Source organism: Astatotilapia calliptera, chromosome 1 (assembly GCF_964374335.1).
Source record: "Astatotilapia calliptera chromosome 1, fAstCal68.1, whole genome shotgun sequence".
NCBI lineage: Eukaryota > Metazoa > Chordata > Actinopteri > Cichliformes > Cichlidae > Astatotilapia > Astatotilapia calliptera.
Window position 1 is genome coordinate 23,783,054 of NC_137422.1, and position 21,145 is coordinate 23,804,198.

Genomic DNA, 21,145 nt, shown 5'->3' on the forward strand with positions numbered 1-21,145 from the left:
CCTGTTGGGTCTTCTTTCTAATGAGTGCGAGACTGTTTTTTTTCTCCTACAAAATGGGTGCATTCAAATTAAATGATTGAGGAACAAAAAAAAAAAAAAGACAAAAAAACAAGCTTCATGTTTCTGTTTGATGCATTAGTGTAATTAAACCTGAAAACACCATTTTGTCAAAAGTCCCTCAGGTATAATTTAGTGTTAATCCGCCCTCCCTCTCCACCAGCGCTGGCTGTCACTCACACACGTGCACATGATTGAACTGCTGATGCTGAACGTCTGTGTGTGTGTGTGTGTGTCATTGCTTGAGTCATGATGTGGGCGCTTCAGGGCAGATCTGAGGTAGGTGTGTGTGTTTTATCTCAGCTTGGCTGTCAAAGATGGATGGAGCTTCTACAGGTTGAGCTCCTGTGCTGGTTTCATTCAGGGTCCACTGTAAAAGAGCCCCTCCCCTACTTTTTTTTTTTTTTTAACTTGACCATCCATCCAGATGTGATGTGTGGATTAGACGTGTTTATCACACACACACACACACACACACACACACACACACACACACACACACACACACACACACACACTAATGTGATACAGACCCTTCAAATAGACATACATAGTGTCCTAAGTTAAACACACACGTCCCTGCTGCTCCAACTGCTGGTGATAGCTAGGCTGTGTCCTCAGTAATATTTTTGGGAATTTTGTGGGTTTATGGAGTACAGAGACGTTTACGCCCGCACTGACATGATGTGGCATATGTTGATTTAAGCTGACACTGATATTGTTAATACCATCAAGTGATTTAAATGATATGACTTTTAGGCCTGATGGAGGTTAAAAGATGAATTCAAGAAAACATTTAGATCATAATGATGGAGAATAAAATTCCATCCATTCGCTTCCGCTTATCCTTTTCAGGGTCGCGGGGGGCGCTGGAGCCTATCCCAGCTGTCATAGGGCGAGAGGCGGGGTACACCCGGGACAGGTTGCCGGTCTGTCGCAGAGCCAACACATAGGGACAGACAACCATTCACACTCACATTCACACCTAGTGACAATTTGGATTATCCAATTAACCTATCCCCACAAGTTGCATGTCTTTGGACGGTGGGAGGAAGCCGGAGTACCCGGAGAGAACCCACGCAAACACGGGGAGAACATGCAAACTCCGCACAGAAAGACCCCGGCCTGATGGTGGAATTGAACTCAGGACCTTCTTGCTGTGCGGCAACAGTGCTAACCACCGTGGATTAATAAAATTAATCCACATAATGTTTTGTGGGTTGGGGTCAGCAGGTGAACAGGTGTGACAACAGGTCAGCCAGTTTGGATACACATGTTCTTTTTTTTTTTGTGGAGCTAAGCCGATGGGATATGTGCAGGATGTGGTTTGGTTGTGTGTTGTCGAAATCAGCAAAGACTTACCTGAAAGAGACTTCATCTGAATGGCTGTGTATGTTTGTCCCAAACCTATAAACAGGCACATGCAAAAAGAAAGTTTTTACAGGACTCTATGTCGTTCTGTGAAAAAAAGAAGTAGCTACATCCCTTCTGCTTTCCTGGGAAGCAGTTTGCTGGTCTGGAGCAATCAGTTGTCCAGGTGTGGATGTCTTCAACCTCAATTTGGAGCTTTTAAGTATTTCTTTGAACTGTTGTTTTTCCAGGGAGGAATGATTGTGTAGAATACATCTTTAATAACTTACAAAACAAGAATTTGGTGCTGAGAATGAGCCACAATCATACAGATTCAAATATGTACAAACACTGACTTAAAACTTTAAATAGGTGGTGCTAAAGGTTCTACAATGTCTTAAAAACTGACAACACCACCGTTCATTCCCCTTAGTGATTATGATTAACTACAACTGGTTGTTTTTCTTTGCTGGCAAAAGGATTTGTTTAACAGCACTCATTGGACTGACCAGTACTCCAAGGAAAGACCTAGGAACTCAATGAAGCTCTAAGAAGGAGACTTGTAGATTCACACAAGTTAGGAAGGTCTCTTGGAGCCAGTTTTAAAGAACTTCAGATTGCAAGATCATCAGTTCAAACTATTGTACATAAGTACAAGTTATTCTGATATGTCCTCACTTTACCAAAATCTGGCAGAAGACTCAACCTGTCACCCTCAGATGAGAGGAAATTGTTTAGGATGTTCAGGAACAAGCTGGGAGCCACAAGGCCTGCCATGAACTGAAAACTTCTGTAACAACAGGGTCTCTGTCCACAGTGAAGCCAGTCACGGACTGAAAGGGTGCTGACCAAGAAAAAAAAGTCCATGCTCTGATCACAAGAGGTATGTTTGGAGGAGGTGAGGCTTTCACTGTAGAACACTGTTCCATCTGTCAGCATGGTGATGGCAGCATCGTGTTTTGGGGCTGTTTTGCTGCCACTGGTACTGGTACATTTCACAAAATAAATGGAATAATGAAAAAGGCGATTACCTCCAAAATGTTCAACTGCACCTCAAGGACAGCAGCTAGACAGTTGAAACTTGGACACAATTGATAAAGCAGGCTAGCATTAAATTTCTGGAATAGTTTTTCCAAAGCCTTGACCTCAACCCTACTTAAAATTTGTGGATTATGCTGAAAACTCAGGTCCATACCAGGACACCATATTAATTCAAATGAACTCTACCAATTCTGCTAAGGATAATGGCTGAGTATACAGACAGAATTATGCCAAAAGTTTGTTGTTGGCTACTAAAAGCGTCTGGTTGCAACTTGCTAAGAGACATTAAAGCAATTATTGGGGTGTATATTCGCCAAATTAGTGTTTTAAAGTAATTAAAGATGTATCCTGTACAATTACTCCACCCTAGAAAAAGAACAGTTACAAAAACAGTAATTAAAAGCCCCATATTACAGTGACATTTGTACCTATGATGAGTGGATGTAAACTTTTGACCACTTCCCTGTTTCTGAGAGGTTTTTTTTGTACCTTTCACCACATTAATTTGGGAATTTTTGTTCTTCACATTTTTCCTCATGAAGCTTTTAATGAGCTTAAGATCTTAAATGTAATATTTAAAAAACTTAAAGTGTTATATTTGCATTCGTAAACAGTTGTTTATGCTAGTGGTTATATGAGTGACTGCGATTGTGCTGCTTTACACCGTTACAGTTACCCAACGGCAGACGTTATATAGCATACCTGTGCATAGGATACACGGAATTTGTATTTAACTCCTAAAACGTTATTTAAAAATCACTGTAGTACTTTTACACAGTAAACTCGCTCGCCGGGATCACAAGGTCAGGCCTATTTATGCTGTTGACATAATCGCACGTCATGCTTGTCCCAGGGAATAGACGGTGACCGCGCTGGGGCATTTTAACGTTCCCACCGCTGCACGATTTCCACTAATGCCACGAGACACGGGGGCGACGTTTGCCATTTAAACGGCTCTTTCGTTTGAATAATCTTTCATCGGACGTGATTAGAGCTCGGCTGCTCTGACGTCAGCCAGATTGTCCGCGTTAGGTGAGTCTCGCGCAGCTTTCCCTCCTCCTCCTCCCCTCCCTCATCCTCTAGCGCCCCTCCTGCCTGCTTTCGTGAAAAAAAAAAAAAAGATACGATGAAATCGCTCGCGCTCGCTGCCATCATCACCATCAGCGCCGCCCTGTAGAGCGAGAGAAAAAGAGAGAGAGCGCGCGCTCGAGACCCCCCCTCCCCACCTAACAACAACCCCAACCCCGCAGGCTCGAGCACAACGACCCCACCTCCCACCCCCCTTCTCAACCCCCTCTGATAGAGGGGACGGAGCCAGAGACTCACAGTCACGGAGAAAAGACCTTTTCGGGATCCCGGCTCCGTTTCGCCCTCAATCCGGGCCTAATGCTGTAGCAGACCGCGCGGGAGGAGAGCGCGAGCGAGACAACGCAGTGACAGAGAGTCGGCGAGGGACAGGGCGGACCGGGGAGACGACGGGATTGCTCATTCGCCTGGAAACATGGGATGTACGCTGAGCGCCGAGGAGCGCGCCGCTCTGGACCGGAGCAAGGCCATCGAGAAAAACCTGAAAGAGGACGGGATGGTCGCCGCAAAGGACGTCAAACTCCTCCTGCTCGGTAAGATCAGAGCCGCCCCGGCCGCGGGGCTTCGTCTCCTCGGCTCGGTCTACCTCTTTTGGTGGGACTGCATGGGGCGGAGGTGCTCTCCGTGGTACTGATTTCTTTGCCGGCTCTCACTCTTGCCCTCCTCCCCTCTTTACAGGCGGCGGAGAGTCCGGCAAAAGCACCATCGTCAAGCAGATGAAGTAAGTGTCCGTTAATTTTAATTTTTTCGGGGCCTTATTCCGACCCTCTTACACACATCGAGAGTGAAAGGCCTGAGATTGCGCCTGCCTCCCCTATATGGGCTAAGGCAGGTTGAGCCGCCATGTTTCGAGATGCCGTATAGCCCAGGAGGAGTGCCGGTGACTCGAGCACCTCCTGTAGACCGACAGTGAGGCTGCGGAGGCCACACCGGTGCGTCCCAGGGTGCTGTTCACCGCCGGGGTGCTGAAATGTAGTTAACGAGGCTTTGGCTTGACTACAGGGAGTGTGCGACTGGGGAGGTGTGGGTGTTGTTTCTCCGTATGCGAGTGTTTGTGCGTGCGCGCGCGCGCGTGTGTGAATTACAGTGAGGACTACAGGTCCATTAGTGAATACCTCTGCTTTTAATCTTAATGGCTTTAAGTGCCCGATATCGCCGGGAGTACTTTGCCCATAAAGCCGATTTACGCAGAAATATGGCTTCTAAAACAGCATCTAAACCTCCCCCTGTCTGAGCTAAATCACTCTTTGATGTTTTAAATCACAGTTGTCATCTCCTCTAACCCTCTTAGCTAAGTTTGTCGATGTTTTAGCATGAAAAAGCCATGCTGTTCTGCTTATTCTGTCCTGTGAAACATCTCTGTCTCCTTCCTGCAACTGCACCGACTGCGCCCTCCCTCTATGCCTCTTCCCTTCACCTCATTACCCTCCTTGCGGTCTCTGATTGCCCATAACTCACCACTCTTCCCTGAACTCCACACACTGGGCCAGATAGTGTTTACAAACACTTTCAGAGCTTCCTTCAGCCCAAGCAAGCAGCAGATGGATGGGTTTTTACTACACACACATACACACACACATCATGAGTAATAAAGTTTAGGTATTGGAGAGTTCAGGTTGCATGCCCTTATTTTGATTTGCCAACTCATCATCTTGCAGGTTGGTATTTAGGCAGTATTGCAATTTCACTCTAGCCAGTTTGTAAAAGAGAGGCAACAGGAAATGTTTGAAAAGCCTTAGTAGAGCCAGAAAAGTGCAGCACAGACACACACACCAGAGTAGATTTTCCACATGGACTGAGTGAATTAAACAAGGAGCAGCTTCATCGATAGATTGATGTAGCACTTGCCACAGCAGTCAGTTGCAGCTGCAGAAATGTCAGGCATGTCTATTTATATACATTTCCACTGTCACACTCTGTGATTGGTCTTTATTAGTAGCATATACCTTAAACTAGTGCTTTGAATTCTTAATAATTTCATAATTTTATAACAACTATCCACTTCCCTGTATCTCGTTTAGTCAGAATAGTTATTATTATGCAGGGTTTTTTTGTCACTATAAGCATTTTGTGCACACACACGTCCTTGTAGGATTGATCAATAGTCACAGTTATCTTAGAGCTTCACCAATTAGTTAATTGTCAGGAACTTATTCTGATGATTGAATGGTGCTTTTCTTTTATCCGTAATTGTATTTTGAGTATTTTCACTTTGGAAATACTCACTGCATGAGCGATTAATCGACGGGTATAATTCCTATCAGCTTTAGATGGCACCTCTGCTCCTGTTTCCCTCTGGGTTAATGTTTTATTTCACACGACTGTTAATTTTTATGATGGTGGTGGAGATTCAGGGCGTGAGGCTGATCTCCCTGCCGTGAAACATCTTTTCGTAATGTGCACTAATGAGATGAATATATTAAAACCGTCATCCCATATTTACCACCCCACCCCCCAAATCAAATATCAATTGCTGATGACAAGCGAGCGAACGGGGTGCCCGCTTTAAGGAGTGGATCGCGGGTCAGTTTTCAGGAGGATGCACCTGACATTTTATCGATCAAGCCAGGGGGTGAGGATGTCCTGATGGATGATTTAATGCTACCCGGATTATGGAGGAGTTTAACTGTGTGATTGATTGGTGCTCTCACTGATTCCACCCCATTTCCCATCATAAATTATAAATATCGCATTACTGCTCAATTACTGATCACAGACGGAGTGTGTGATCAATTTCTGCCTCATTATACACACTATACACACACTTAAAGATGGATTTAAGGCAGAGAACACGGGAGAGAGCATGATAAGACAGTAACCACCTCACACACATGCGCACACATCATGCGCATTAGCATACGGACTAGTCTGACTTTTCCCTCTTTTATATCTCTGTACTTGTGCAGGATTATCCATGAAGATGGCTTTTCTGGGGATGATGTGAAGCAGTACAAGCCTGTGGTCTACAGCAACACCATCCAGAGCTTGGCAGCCATCCTTCGAGCCATGGATTCACTGGGCATTGAGTTTGGAGACAAGGATCGAAAAGTTAGTCTTACCTTCACCCTTCAGCTCTTCAGAAGCTGCAATTTTAACAAAATAACCTCGAATTTTGGTCTCATGTAGTTCACAGCATCTTTGGGTTTTGATTTAAGGACTGGATGCAGCAGTTTTATCTAGTGTACTTTTCAACTTCTTTGTAGCATCCATTTAGAGGAACAGATGTGTATTTTGATTTATCATATTTAAAAAGCCCCATATATACAGCTCTGACAGATGATGAATAATAAATATACTGATATAATTTAGTTGCTCTTCCCTGATCTAATGAAATGTGCTCGTGCAGGCCGATGCTAAGCTGGTTTGTGATGTGGTCAGTCGTATGGAGGACACAGAGCCGTACTCTGCAGAGCTCCTCAGCGCTATGAAGCGTGTATGGGCTGACGCCGGGACTCAGGAGTGCTTCAACCGTGCTCGAGAATACCAGCTTAATGATTCGGCTAAATAGTGAGTCGAGCAAAGAGACTACAAAAGGAAAAAAAACAAACAAAAAATCCACCATTTTTATCCACTGCTTTTCCTGTCTTCCTTCATCAGCTATCTGGACAGTTTAGACCGAATTGGTGCGGCAGACTACCAGCCCACAGAGCAGGACATCCTGAGAACCCGTGTGAAGACCACTGGTATCGTCGAAACCCACTTCACCTTCAAAAACCTCCACTTCAGGTAGGAAGCCGCTCCTGCTCGAAGTTCAAAGGTTTTCTGCTCCTGCTCTGTATTGACACCCCCCGCCCTTTTCCAGGCTTTTTGACGTGGGAGGTCAGAGGTCAGAGAGGAAGAAATGGATCCACTGCTTCGAAGACGTGACAGCCATCATCTTCTGCGTCGCTCTGAGTGGGTACGACCAGGTGCTCCATGAAGATGAAACAACTGTAAGTGTGCCTGAATCCCTCCACTGACGCTAATCCAATAAAACTTAGAAGTCGTCCAATTAACTTGAAGATTTCTTGGCAAGTTTTTTTCGCCACGTGTTATATATTTGTATAAAAATATGTATTTATGCAATCTCTATTTGTCTCAGAGGTAGGCTGTACAGTCCACACATCACCTCATTCCATTCTTAGACTTTAAATTTTATGGAAAAAACACTTCTTATTCATTTATTTATTGTTTTCTTACTTTCTTCTTCAATATAAAATTGATACATACAGGTTTTTCCCCCCTGGCTTAATACTTTTGTTACCATACTTGACAGAACTCTATGCCTTTTCCTGTGACTTCCAACCGTTTCTAGTGAAAAAAAAAAAAAAAATCAGACTAAGATGAGCAAAAGTGGTTAAAAAATGTGACAAGGCTGGTGATTTCTCTTTGTGTTTGGCTAAAACTGCTCTAAAAGGCCTCTGTGACGGAAAACCCCCACACATGCATATTTGGCAAGTGCCTCGGCTGAGTTAACAGGAATAATAATAATCCTGTAAAATGTGTGTTTGTTCTGTTTCATAACAAAAGCGATTAAACAATCATTAAAGCTGGGACTGCGATTTATTGTTTATCAGGGTTTTTCTGGGCTCAGACCGGGCCTGTGTCCAAGTAACAAAAGCAGTAAGAAACGATCTTTACTGAAGCGCTGCCGGCTTTCCTTTGGGCCTGTGTTTTATTAGACTCCCCTCATTGTTTTACTTGTTCTTTCCGCAGAACCGCATGCACGAATCACTCATGCTCTTCGATTCCATCTGCAACAACAAGTTCTTCATCGACACCTCCATCATCCTCTTCCTCAACAAGAAGGATCTGTTCGCTGAGAAGATAAAGAAGTCCCCGCTGACGATCTGTTTTCCAGAATACACAGGTGAGTCCCGCGCCCTCAGTCGGAGCGGCTTCCCGAGCAAAGCGACGCGCTTTAATCGCCCTCTGCTGTTTTCTCTCCAGGTGCTAACACTTACGAAGACGCTACTGCATATATTCAGGTTCAGTTTGAGAGTAAGAACCGCTCTCCAAACAAGGAGATCTACTGTCACCTGACCTGTGCCACAGACACGGGAAACATCCAGGTAGTGTTTGATGCCGTCACCGACATCATTATTGCAAACAACCTCAGAGGGTGTGGCTTATACTGAGGCCTGGCCAAGCACAGAGGTTGTCATGGAGTGTATGAGGTGTTAATAATGATAATTTTGATGATACTTAAACACATAAATATGTAATTCTACACGTCCAAACGGACCCAAAGAGCTGCCGTCAGACACCACACTGGATTATTGCCATGATTTGTTCCTCTTCCTCTTATTTTGATTTCAGTATAAAAAAAACCCGTTTTTGTCTTTTTTTTTTTTTTCAAAATGTGTTTTTGAGCTGAATGTTTGCTGTTTCGTCTATGACCGTGTCAACAACCGGGAGGGTCAGAAGCGGCGGCACCAGGGGTTTATTCAGCCGGAGCTTGAAATGTAATGCGAGGAGCGTGCTCTTTTTTTTTTTTTTTTGGGTTAAGCACAACGTGGAATATTGTCCCCAGAATTTGTGGGCATTTTTGTTTTTAAGTGCAAGTCTCAAGGCTCGCGTCTTTGGACTGAATACAGCCTCTGGTGCGCCGTTTGAAGAGCTGCTGTTGTGTGTGGAGATGACGACGGGGATGTCAGGGAGGTGCTGTACTTGTGGCTGAGGGTTATGGATGGAAAAGAAGGAGGCTTATTTAAAGTTTCCTTCAGATGTGCACATGACGGAGTAGCCCCCCAGGCCTGTTCCACTCTCGGTTTTCTCTTTTACTTTAATCACGATTAGAAGAGAGGATCCCTCTGTTCAGAGTGGCTGCCCATCAGCACTGGCCTCCTGTAGCCTGAGGAAATACCTAACAGCCAATGATATCTCTTGAAAAAATATCGGTGCCAACCATCTGAGAACGACAGTTAGGGGAATAGCATCAGAAATCATAGCTCATTATATCGACTCTATTATTTAACCAACAGATATAACATTTTATTATCAGTGAATGATTTATTTATTTAAGCCTCACGCCCTACATGCCTCCTCCTACCTCCTGAAATCCCATGCCACCTTATTTATTTCCTGTCACAAAATAACTGGGGTGCACCGATTCCCGCCTTCGGTTCAGAGGGTAGAAATCAGCCCTCCGATGACATCTTGTTCTCCGTGTGGTGCGTGACCCTTCGATGTGAATCTGTGTAGAAATAGAAGACTGCACGGGGAGAACAATTTCATTTGAGGCAGCCTCTGTCTGGGGAGTCAAGTTTTTCTTCCCCCACTCCCTCCTCCTCCTCACCTCCCCTCCCCTGATCAGTGAGGAGGGAACCATTATCCCACCACTCCCCTCTCCTCTCCTTCTCTCCTCTTTCTTCTGTCATGTTTCTCTTTTCACAGAGAAGGAAAAAAACAAAACAAAAACAAACAAACCCAGCTCTCTATTTTCACCCATGCACCCAGAAATTCATCTTCCCACCCCTGTATACTCTCTAGCCATCACATATCAACCCTCATATCTCCATTTTCACCTTAAAAAAAAAAAAAAAAAAAAGCACCGTACTGTATATATATATTATGATTATACCAGATTTTTTTTCTTTTTTTTACTGTGAATGTTTTTGTGCTGCACCCCTCATCCTATTCAGTAGTTTATTGGTTGCTCTCATGTGGAATGTTTGTGCTGAGCCAATCGAATGTTGTGTTTACATTAAAGCCACACTTTTCCTAACTATCCCTGCGTTTGTCTGAGTCTGATTACACAGGACTGAAAGGAAAACAAAAAACGAGACCGTCACGGTTGCAACGCTGCTCAGGAAAAAACAAAAACAAAACTTTAAACAAACGCTGACCTGCTTTAATCTGTGCCGAGAACTAAGGTTAGACCGGGAAATTAGGCTGAACATTATGAGAGTGGACCACTTTTAATGCTTCATCGCCTGGTGAGCACAGCTTTGTATTTAGTGTCAGAAATATGTATAAAAGATTGGGAGCAGGTCCTGCGCAGCAGCGGAGCGGCACTCGGTGAAATGTGGCGGATGGCGGGGGATCAGAGGCGTCGCACAGCAGCTCTCGATTTATTAGGTTAAAAGTGTTCCATCGCTGTAGACAAGGAGCTATTCATATATTGAATGACTAGGCTGGATCAGCTGTCTGACCTGCTTCTGTCAGTTTAATGGGTACGATGTTCATTACTGCTCTGTTTCACTGAGAGCCGCAGAGCGCCGCTCCTCAGTCCCAGTGTGTCCTCGTTTCTCAGAGCCAGTTACAGGTTAAACTCCCACTGAGATATAATTACACAGTCACGCTTTTAATTAAACATTTAACAGAACGTTCTCATATTTTACAGTTAATTCCTATCAAATTCGTCAAAATCCCTGCCCCATAAAAGCCCGGCTATAATGATATAGACTGTCATCAGTCAGGGGTGAAGAGCAGAAGGTCTGAACCCCCCCAAAGAATTCAGATAAAAAGAAATCCTCGGCTTGTCCGTACTGCAAACAGAGTTCTGCAGTGAAAACTCTCACAGCAATCGAAGGTACCCGCACACCAGTTCCGAGGGTTACAGCCGCAGCCTCTTAATGTCCTCGCTTCGGAAGTCGATGCGGAGCGCCAGGACCTGACGCACCTCTGCCGGCGTCAGTCGCCACGTCAGGGGACCTGAATTAGTGCCCCAGTAATCCAAGATCTCAGTTACCTGCAGAAGAAATCGGTAAAGTAATAGTAACTTCAGTTATTTTTGGTGTTTTCTCCAGCTCACAACAGTATGACAGAAAGCACGAGTGGTCCACACTCTGTGGAAACCACATGAGCCCATTGTTCTTGTCATTTCTAAACATGCTATGAGACAAAAAGAATAAAAGAAATCCCAGTTAACAATGTGATACTGACTGGCGACTTCTTTGGGGAAAGGAATACCAAAAATTGACTTATACAGGGGAAAGAACTCCTGCATTTAAGCCAGCAGGCCACATTTCATTGCTGTATCAGGTAGGCTAAAGCCAGGTTAATGAAAGCAACTCGTAGCTAATGGTGTCCTGCTCAGGGTGTACCCCGCCTCTCACCCTATGACAGCTGGGATAGGCTCTAGCCCCCCTGCGACCTTAAATTGGATAAGCGGAAGAGAATGGATGGATAGCAGCTAAAGCTGTCACATAGATATTTCCCAATAGCAAAAACATTGTTAGTTACAATCCATCACTGGTGCTAAGCCCCCATAAATGGTGTGTGTGTTTCTAAAACAGTCTAAATTACCCGCTCAAGGTTGAGAATGGTGGCCATCTGTGTGAGGCGAGCGAACTTGTCTCTGATGGTCCAAGTTGTCACGGTTGTGAGGTACGCCACGAGAGACCGGAGCTCTTTATCAAACTGGAGCCCCCCGAGCTACAACAGAAAAGTCAAAAATAACATCTGTGGGTGCGTTTTACGTACATGGCAACTTTCTTTTTTAGGACTATATGTTCTACATTGTGTCATAATTTATTTAGAGGTTATGTAAAAACATGCTGCACAAAAATAGGAAGAAGCTGCCGTGCCAGAAGGAAGCACCCTCTGCTACAGGCCTTTCTGAACTCATTAATAAATTATTGGAGGCCTTTCTTCACGGGAGTGTCAGTGACGTGACGCACAAGCAGCTCGCTGCCACCCAGTGGCCAAGCTAAGCGCCTCACCCTGCTGAACGAGCATTTGAGGACCGTCTTCTCCATTTCAATAGCTATCAGACTGGTCATCAGGCTGGTCAGCGTGTCGTAGATGACCGGGGAGAGGGCCATCTGGCGGGGAGTTCAGATCAGAAGACGAGAAGAGAAGTTTACTAAACAGTGAGGAAGAGTATCTTTAGCCGGTAAACACAAAGTCAAATCTTAAAAGACACCTTAAACTCTGTCATCAGCTGCTCCAAGTTGACGATGAGCTGCTGCACCCAGGGGTCATTAGCTTCATAGTCATTAAACTCCTCCTGTGAGGGATGCAGACAGTTGCAGCAAGACGTTCTGTAACCTCTGATTTATTCGTGTGCAGAAAGGTGAAAGCGTTACCTCCTCTATGTTATGTGAGATGGACAGGAAGCTGCTGATCCAGGGTTTGACCTGAGGCTTTATGGCTGTTGTGTTTAGCTCCGTCAGACCCTCCTGTGAAAGAAAACCAAAGACAAATACCTGACCTTAAAAAATAAATAAATAAATTCTTAGTTCTTTCCATTTCTCTTTATTCTGGAAGCACACGGGTTGTGGGTTTGTCATGTTTTCACGGGATACTGGGATACCCCGGGAGCACGAGGTCTGTTATTTTAGTAACTGACTGGGTGCTCTATGCTGTTCCAGTCTTTGCCTTCTCCAGCGCCAACACGAAGCAAAAACTTGTTTCTGGGATGCATTTTCTGGAATCATAAGCACCGTGTGGAGCAGGTGCAATCTGCTTCATTGGAGCCGGATGTCAGGCAGCCACGCCCGGAGTATCCCCGGGGTTGCACAACAACGACACGCACCTCCTCGAAAACAGGGCTTTATTAAAAGATCTCATTAAAGCTGCGCTTCTAGATCTCCTGTGACTTGTTAAATAAATAAGAGCTCTCCCTCCACGGCGCTCTCTGGTCTAACAACAGTTCTCCATCCTGAGGCTCCCACTCCAATTAAGAGAATATACAGGTCTGTGCAGACAAGCATGTGGTGTGTGTGTGTGTCTGCGTGCACGTCCAACCTGTAATAGATCTTTGAACTTTGTGGACGTGCTGACAAGGTCGGACAAACAGCTCTCAATCTTGGCTTGCTCTCCAGAGCCGACCCCCTGACTGAACAACTTGGAGCAGTCGTTCTGACCGGAAAGAAAATTGACATTTTTTTTTTATTTCTGGGGAGAAAAATAAAAATAACGCGATGAACAGGAGAAAGGAAGAGCTGTGGCACAAACTCACCTCCAGGTTCCTCTTTAAAGTTGTGATGTTCTCACTGCACACCTCGACGTTATTCAGGGTCACCTGAGTGGGGGACGAGTGCAAATGAAGGATTCTTACAGCCAGCGTGACTCAGTCCTGCTTTAAAAACTATAATCTGCTGGAGATGAGGTATTTTGACATCTCCTGCCTCAGCTGGTAGTTATAAGCCTTTAAGTGTTTCTTAATTTCAATTTATAATGATATTAAAAAGGTTTTTGAAGTCGCTCTTGTTTTAACAAAGAGCCATTTTAAAAATTAAAGCGCTACTCACTTAGCTCATTCATTCGATTCCTCCTTTAAATTACTGCTGAGCTCTTTTTTAAAGGGCTTATACAGCAGATGTGAGCGATTCATTTATCTTACAGTCTGACAAAGATTTCTAAGGAACTGCTCTACGAGTGAGGCAAGTATTTCTGTGTCGAGCGGTCTCACCAGGAACGCAGCCTTGGCATCTTCGGTGCTCTCGATGCCCAGCGTGTTGAACTTGCCCTGCTGTAAGCTGCTCTGCATCAGACTGACCGCGCTGCTGACACCACGCTGGATGTCCTGCAGTGTTGTAGCCGGGAAGCCCTGCCGCAGCTTGTTATACAACACCTCCCTGACGGGTGAGAAGAGGCAGATGAGGCAGGAAAGGGGCACGTGTCAATGTAATAAATGTGTAAAACCAAACAAAACCAGGATTTTAAAGAGGTAGAAAATGAGCGAGCGACCTGAAGTCAGACTCCAGCACGGAGTTGGCGTGGTTGATCATCGCACAGAGGCAGTCGATGCTGGAACTCGATAAAGCTCTGCTGATGCACTTTTTCACAATGTAGAAACAGTCGTCCACCATGCTGCTGGTCAGCTGTCCCTTTTCGTATGTGTCCATAGCAACAGCCTGGGGGAGGAGAGGAGTTAATAACATGGTAACGAATAAATAAAAAACGTGAAGTTACTTTATACTACAGTAATAAGGTAACACATAAACAGTAAAATGATAGAAAGTTACTCTTTTTTTCACTGTATAATATGCAAACGGTTTTTGTTTCGAATGTGTGCACAGATTTATGCACAATGTGTGCATAAGTAATAAAAACAGGAGGTTTTTAGGGAATTAACAAAAACTTTATAATTACAGGACAGTCTGGGCGATGAGCTACCAGAATTTTCTTATAAATGTAGACACAAAGAGTGGTGCTGACAGATTTCTTTTATTTACTCAAACGCATTAAAAAAAAAAAAAGGTAGAAAAATTAGATCTAAAGATGAAATGGCATTTTTTCTAATATTACATTTTTGTATTTATATTGAGATATCTTAGGTATTTAATGTGTAGTTAACACATTTTTATAGTGACAAAAGGGGTATTTTTACTTGTCCGGCCCATCTAAGATCAAAGTGTATGTTGCCTCTGATGTAAAATGAGCAACTTGACTTTATCATACAGTAGCACAAGCAGTGACAAGGTACTGCTGTCGTTACCGTTGCTCTTCTACAAGTTTGGGCTAAAGAGAAACTTTAAACTGTTCCAGAAACATGAGAAATATTTTATTTATAAGTCAGACATCCTGTTTGATACTCGGGTGTTAAAGAGTCAAGTTTTTGGATGCATGTTTGGAGTATATTCAGATCTTGTCTACAAATATTACATTTTGTTTTTAAAAATGTCACTATAGCCATTTCATTGCCAGACCTGCGAGTCATCAAACACATGTAAAATTACTGTCACATTCAGGACACGACTGAATGAGAATCAGTCTGTCTGTCTATTTATAATTAGCATATGCTGAAATGTCCTCATTTTTCTATGTAAGGCACAGATCTTCTGCACGGCCAGGGTGGACAACCAGGGGATGAATGTGGAGTAAAACTACGTTAAATTAATGCACATAACTGTTTCAGGAAAAGTAAACAAACAGGAAATTGCTGATCTATCCGGCTGACCTGTCTTGTCTTGTATTACACGAGCACCGCCGAGCCTTTTTTTCATCACTAATCATAAATGAGAAACAGTTGATGTGTGAAGTTTTTGGGCATTCTAAAGTGCAGGGAAAAGGTTAAGAAACCCTGATGAAGGAAATATGTATGCTCTGAACTGTTCCACTAGGGAAAGCTGTAAACCTTTTTCAAGAGAGAAGCAAAGCATTTGCTCAGGAGTGACGATAGCTTAAAACCCCCAACAAAAACACAAACTCCAAGAAGCAGATGGTGTTAAATTTTTAAATAAAATGTTTAAATTTAAAATGTCCACTGCTTTAAAAAAATACAACCTTTTGAAATTGAATAAATCTTTTTGACACAGCCTGTATTTATTGCCAATTAACCTTTGGCAATACCTTCACAGCCCACCAGGGGGCTGCAGGCCACACTTTGGGACTCATCTGCTCTCTGGTAATCTAAGCAATTTTTAATGTTTGCAGTGAAATCACAGGTAAATTCAAGTAAGAAAATGCTGATGAATTTGCACATAAAACCAGCCAGCTGCCTTTTTTAAAAAATTTTTTTTAAATCCCTCATATTCTCTTTCCCTTTCTAAAACAGATGTGTACATTACCCATAATGCAACATGACCGCCACAGTTTGGTCTGTCATCTGAGTGCATTATACTATCAGCAGCTAATGTAGCCTGAAGCAGAGGGTGACCTGCAGAATTTAAGCTTTTTTTTTATTAACCTCAGACTCGACATGTACAGCTCCCTGCACATCCACAGAAATGTTACACAACCTTTTCACGTTTGTGTCAGTGCAGCGGACACATAAACAGTCTTCGATGAGTGAACTGAGTCTTTGAAGTACAGAAATAACACTGCACTCAGCTGACCTTGTTGACAGACTCTCTCATGTAGTACTCTTCCATGGGAATGTAATAACCAATCAGCTCCTGCATCGTTGTGCTCAGCAGGCAGTGTTTCAGCAGCTTCTCCACGTTCTGCTGATGCTCTGTGTGTTTAAACACGGAGGGGAAAACACACATTTTCAACTGCACACTTCTTTACATTCACATTTGAATTAAAAAAAGAAAAGAAAAAGAAAATCACACATGAAGCTACCCTGCGTGATGCTCTGAGCGTCCCCAACTTCAAAGTCGGCCATCACGCGGCGACGTAGAAAGCGCAGGTAGAGCTCCGCCCTCGCGTTCATCAGAGTGACTTCTGCCAGGACGGGATCCAGCTCCCTGTTTGCGGACGAAGAGGTATAAACAAAAATATAAACCCTCAAACATGTAGGAAATGCAGCATCCCGCTTAGACAAACACACGCACCTTGGCTCGATCCTCTCCCCTGGAACACTCTTCATCATGCTGCTTTGGACGACCTGAAACTAAAGAGCAGATTCAAGGTCACAGCCGGGTCAGGGACGCAGTGAAAGCAACCATGTGACGCAGCGCTGGCGTCTCACACACACCTTGGTGTGGTATCCTCTCTGCTGGATGAAGCTGTCAACTATTTTCTGGGCCTGGCGATCACATTCCTGCTGCAGGTGAGTGATGAGCGTGTACAAATGGCCTGGACCGTAGTACGTCTCTACGATTGGCTGATGGGTCTCCACAACGCGAGCGATACCTGTGAACGCAAACCAGCACACGGGTGGAGAGAGCATGCAAAGGGGAATTCAGGCAGACACGCACAGTCTGTGTTTTCTCACCTTCCAGCAGCAGCGTTAGCGTGTCTGCAAATATCAGCAGAGCTCTCTTCTCACCCAGATCTGCTCCAGTCGCTAGCAGCAGGTTCTCCTCAGCTTTGGAGGCAAGCTGTGTGAGAGTGTGTGAATCAAAATGACATATTGTAGCAGACTAAAATACATGACTCAAATCAGGATAAACTGAAATTACAAGTGTGATGAAATGCATAAATAGGAGACAAAAAGAAAATATGCACCTCGACTAAGGCCACTATTACAGCCACAACTGCCCTCATGTCACTCAAACTAAGCTGCTATGTTAAAAATATGAATCTTTATGTACAAAAACCTAATAAACAGATAAGCATCCCCGCATTTAGAATCAATGTGTGACTACTTGTGCCTTTTTAAACCATACTGTTTCCTTCCTTTGTGGTTGAAAATCACTGTCATAGAGCGACCAAGGGCTGGCACGGCAAGCCAGCATGCAGGAGGTGAGGTTAGTTTCCATATCTGTGAGTCCGCTGAGGTCTACTTGGGTCTGCGTGACGTACCTGCCCTTTTTTTTCTCTTTTTTTTTTAATAATGGCATCCATGTGGACTACACTACAACAACACCAATTACACATGTGTTACATTACAATGACTGTACGTCTGTAGTCTCTGCAGCTGTCTGTGTTCACAACAAAGTAAAACCCCCACCGGTGAACCCATTCTGGTTTGCTGGCAGGTGACCTTCATCAGTAAACCAGACAACTTTTAACTGATCACTGGTGAAGAACCCAACCCCAAACCTATCCTTTGATGAAAAGCAAAACATTTAAGGAAAAATAGAAAAGAAATTTATGATGCATAAATAACACACAATAGCATAAGTCTACAGTTAGGGTCACCACCTATGATGAGTTATGCTTAATTTTGTGCTACCGCTGTCTGTGTATTTGCTTATGGAGAGCCTTGCAGACAGGCGTTTTCAACCACTGGTTGTAAAGCGGGCTGGAACACTGAAGGGAGCAGCAGTGAAAATCACCGGGAACGAGAACAGCGAGAAACAAACACCAAAGATTAAAAAATACAGCATGAAAAGCACAAACAGCGGCTGCAGTGACACTTTTCTCTGTTTTTAACTCTCGGTTTCACTTCAGCTCTTTGAACGTTATAACTTTACTTGTCTCCTTGGCTGGCTGACAGATGAAGAGTGGTCCATTGACGGGCTGTTCCACATACTTTGGACACTCTCTCATGGACTGCCAATGTGCTATCACCGCTGAATTGTAATGTCCCCATTAAGCCAAATCTGGATCCACATCCCCCCTTAATTTTCATCCACACACACGGAACCAGCCAGCATGCACGGATCTCTCTTTATGTTTAAGTGGTTTGTGATTAATGAGATTCAGCTTTCTTTAAGTTAAAGCAGCAAATATAAAGGACTTGTTTTCATTACTGACCTGACTGCAGAGATACTGGCCAAATCGAGCGAGGCCTTGCTGGTGGAGGCCAAGAAGAGGGAAGATCTTGAAAAACCTTTCCACCTGTGCCAGGTCGACTGCTGCTACGGCTTCATCAAGCTTCTCTGCAACAATGACCTTTAGTTTCTGCTCTGCTTCCTGCAGTAGGACCAGACTGGCGTCCACAGCGCTGCCTGTGCAGACGTGATGAAATGGTAGTGTTAGTGTATCTTTGTGGCACTTACCCAAACCTTAATGTAACGACTTTAACTGCTATATGGAGCTTTATTTTTCAAATCAACTGTAACTGCATTTTCCATTTGCTTAATTAACCCTAAGCCTGCAGTTTAAGATTGCATGCTGATGTAGAACAAGAGGCTCCATACTTTCTTCTCCCTGCCTGCTCAGCTCGATAACGGACTGGTCCAGAGACAGGTATCGATGGATGTGAGCAGCAGCCTGTTCGTAATCTTCATTACGCAGAGCTGTCTGCACCCCGTCTGTGCAGAATTTCAGGTCGAGGATATCATCGGCACGCTGGATGACGTTATATAGCCGCGTCTGAGGGAAATCAAATGAGATACATGTTCAGAAATCAAAGCTGTTTTGACCCAGAAAGAGTCACGCCTAGAAAATGAACCTGGTATCAAAATGATGGCCTAAAAGGAGACCTTTCACATGCTAACATCTTTTATTGACGTTCAAAGATGGTTGTAAATTTCATGAAGCCATCTCCTGTCCTTATAAAGTTACAAGGTCTCCAAAATCCTGTAACAAGTACGGTAAAAAAATACTATGTTTTGCATACTTCAAAGGTACAAGTTTGTTGGTTTTAAATTTGCAAGTTATAGTGCCAAAAAGCAAAAAAAAAAAAAGAAGAGCAAAACAAAAACTGCTGATTTTGAGCGGGTCTGATGGAGGTGCTTTAAAATGTATGCATGCTCACCTTTGCCAGGTCTAGTTGTCGTACTTTACGGCTGACGTTTTCAGCCAGGCTGCAGGTAAAAGTGATCATGCCCGACAGCTGGCTGGCATCTCCTCCAATCAGCTGGAGGTTGGGTCTGCAGAGCAAAGAGAGAAAGCATTTTTTTTCTCAGTACAACACATTACAGATTAGCATTTAAATACTTTAGACCAGCAGCTGATTTTGTGTGTACCCCATCCTGTGTAGTGCCAGCATTTTAGTGTGAATGACCCCCTCCTGCCCTACCAGTCTGTCCAGCTCTGTTTCCACCTCTTTCTGCAATAAAAACAAAACAAAGACCAGTTTTTTACTTTATAGAGTTCCCACAACTCACATTACTTTATCCACACTTCATTAGGTACAACTGCTCATTTATCCAAATATTTAATCAGGCAATCACATTCAGTTCATCTAGCCATGTAGATGTAACTAAGACAGCCTACTTAAGTTCAAATGACTATCAGAATGGGGACAAAAGGTGAATTAAGTTATTTTCAGCATGGGATGGTTGTTGGTGTCAGACAGGTATGAGTATTACAGAAACTACAGATCCACTGAGATTTTTCCACATAACCATCTCTAAAGTTTACAGAGATTGGTTTGAAGAACAGGAAATATCCAGTGAGCAGCAGATCTCTGGGAGAAAATACCTTGCCGATTCCAGAGGTCAAAGGAGAATGGGCTTCAAGCTGATGGGAAGGCAACAGTAATTGAAATAATCATTTGAAGAAGAACCTACAACAGCAGTCCTGTCAGCATCACCAAAACTGGAGCACAGAACACTGGAACAACGCTGCCTCGTCTGATGAGTCTCAGTTTCTGCCCCAACATTCAGACAATACACTGTAAATTCAGGTCTACTTAAGGGTAAATTCGTCCATCTCTGTCATCATATACCATGACTGATGAGACAAACACTGTAGAGCGTTTTCATGTTATCATTTCCCATCTTGCATATTCACATTGCTGATTGGCTGTATTTGACTTAAGGACATGTGTTTCTCGAAAGTCTGGTTTTTATCTGATGGGTGCGAAAAACGCAGGATGCTGGAGTAGGTATCGATCCAATATCAATATTAGTTTTGGAATCGACACTAGATATTTGGATCGATCTGCCCACCTCTAAAAGGCAGTAAAGGAGTTATGTATGTAAGTAGGAGCTTGTTGAATATAAACACATTAAAACTTAATGAAAAAACGAAGCGACAACAAATACTGGGAAACAACTGATAGCAGGAAGAAGGCGATCCATGGTGATTTAACAGGAAAAACAATAAATATGAAGTGACACGGTGCATGACTGCATTCCTACTGATGACAGTAAACTATTATTAAAGCTTGCTGTTTTTGTGAATATCTATTAAAGCAGACATCCTTCTCAGCAGCGGTTTGAGGAGGAGCGCCTGTTAAGTTTACGTGGATGACGACAGCACCTGTATGTCGCAAACAAACCACCGTCAGCGGCCATTGGTACGAACCTCCTCCTCGCAGAGCTGCTGGTAAATTTTCTCCAGGTCCTCCAGCTCCGTCAGGGCGGAGATGGTGTCCATACTCACAGAGGACAGAGAGCTGGAGTCGCATCTTCTCGCTGTTATGGGTCCACCGTCAGCCATCTTCCGCCACCGGAACAGGACACAGAAGCCAACGTCATCATTTTTGTTACTATTCCCCGTGATTAGTCTGCCAGGC

The 21,145-nt window shown here is 43.9% G+C and overlaps 2 protein-coding genes across 2 annotated transcripts; one reads left to right on the top strand and one right to left on the bottom strand.

Annotated features, from left to right (window-relative positions):
• The first annotated feature begins 3,571 nt into the window (after positions 1-3,571).
• gnao1b (guanine nucleotide binding protein (G protein), alpha activating activity polypeptide O, b) lies at positions 3,572-10,243 on the top strand. The gene is made up of 8 exons (XM_026169304.2): positions 3,572-4,067; positions 4,213-4,255; positions 6,441-6,582; positions 6,881-7,041; positions 7,132-7,260; positions 7,337-7,466; positions 8,230-8,383; positions 8,464-10,243. The coding sequence occupies exons 1-8, from the start codon at positions 3,950-3,952 to the stop codon at positions 8,649-8,651; spliced, it is 1,065 nt and encodes a 354-aa protein (XP_026025089.1). The 5' UTR covers positions 3,572-3,949; the 3' UTR covers positions 8,652-10,243.
• Positions 10,244-10,798: 555 nt separating this feature from the next.
• On the bottom strand, positions 10,799-21,100 carry cog4 (component of oligomeric golgi complex 4). Its single transcript, XM_026169294.2, has 19 exons — positions 20,935-21,100; positions 19,650-19,732; positions 19,439-19,553; positions 18,879-19,053; positions 18,493-18,686; positions 17,066-17,171; positions 16,826-16,983; positions 16,683-16,741; positions 16,471-16,595; positions 16,242-16,360; positions 14,152-14,318; positions 13,874-14,039; positions 13,421-13,483; positions 13,207-13,320; positions 12,546-12,638; positions 12,383-12,466; positions 12,180-12,281; positions 11,764-11,892; positions 10,799-11,206 (listed from the first exon to the last, which is right to left on the bottom strand). Exons 1-19 carry the CDS (start codon positions 21,067-21,069, stop codon positions 11,072-11,074), a joined length of 2,322 nt encoding a protein of 773 aa, XP_026025079.1. The 5' UTR covers positions 21,070-21,100; the 3' UTR covers positions 10,799-11,071.
• Positions 21,101-21,145: the final 45 nt, after the last annotated feature.

Coding starts and splice junctions, on each gene's coding strand:
- gnao1b (XM_026169304.2), top strand. CDS start 3,950: ATGGGATGTACGCTGAGCGCCGAGGAGCGCGCCGCTCTGGACCGGAGC. Junction 4,068..4,212: donor CGTCAAACTCCTCCTGCTCG/GTAAGATCAGAG, acceptor CCCTCTTTACAG/GCGGCGGAGAGTCCGGCAAA. Junction 7,261..7,336: donor TTCAAAAACCTCCACTTCAG/GTAGGAAGCCGC, acceptor GCCCTTTTCCAG/GCTTTTTGACGTGGGAGGTC.
- cog4 (XM_026169294.2), bottom strand. CDS start 21,069: ATGGCTGACGGTGGACCCATAACAGCGAGAAGATGCGACTCCAGCTCT. Junction 16,742..16,825: donor AGAGAGGATACCACACCAAG/GTGTGTGTGAGA, acceptor TCTGCTCTTTAG/TTTCAGGTCGTCCAAAGCAG. Junction 12,282..12,382: donor AGCTGATGACAGAGTTTAAG/GTGTCTTTTAAG, acceptor ACTCCCCGCCAG/ATGGCCCTCTCCCCGGTCAT.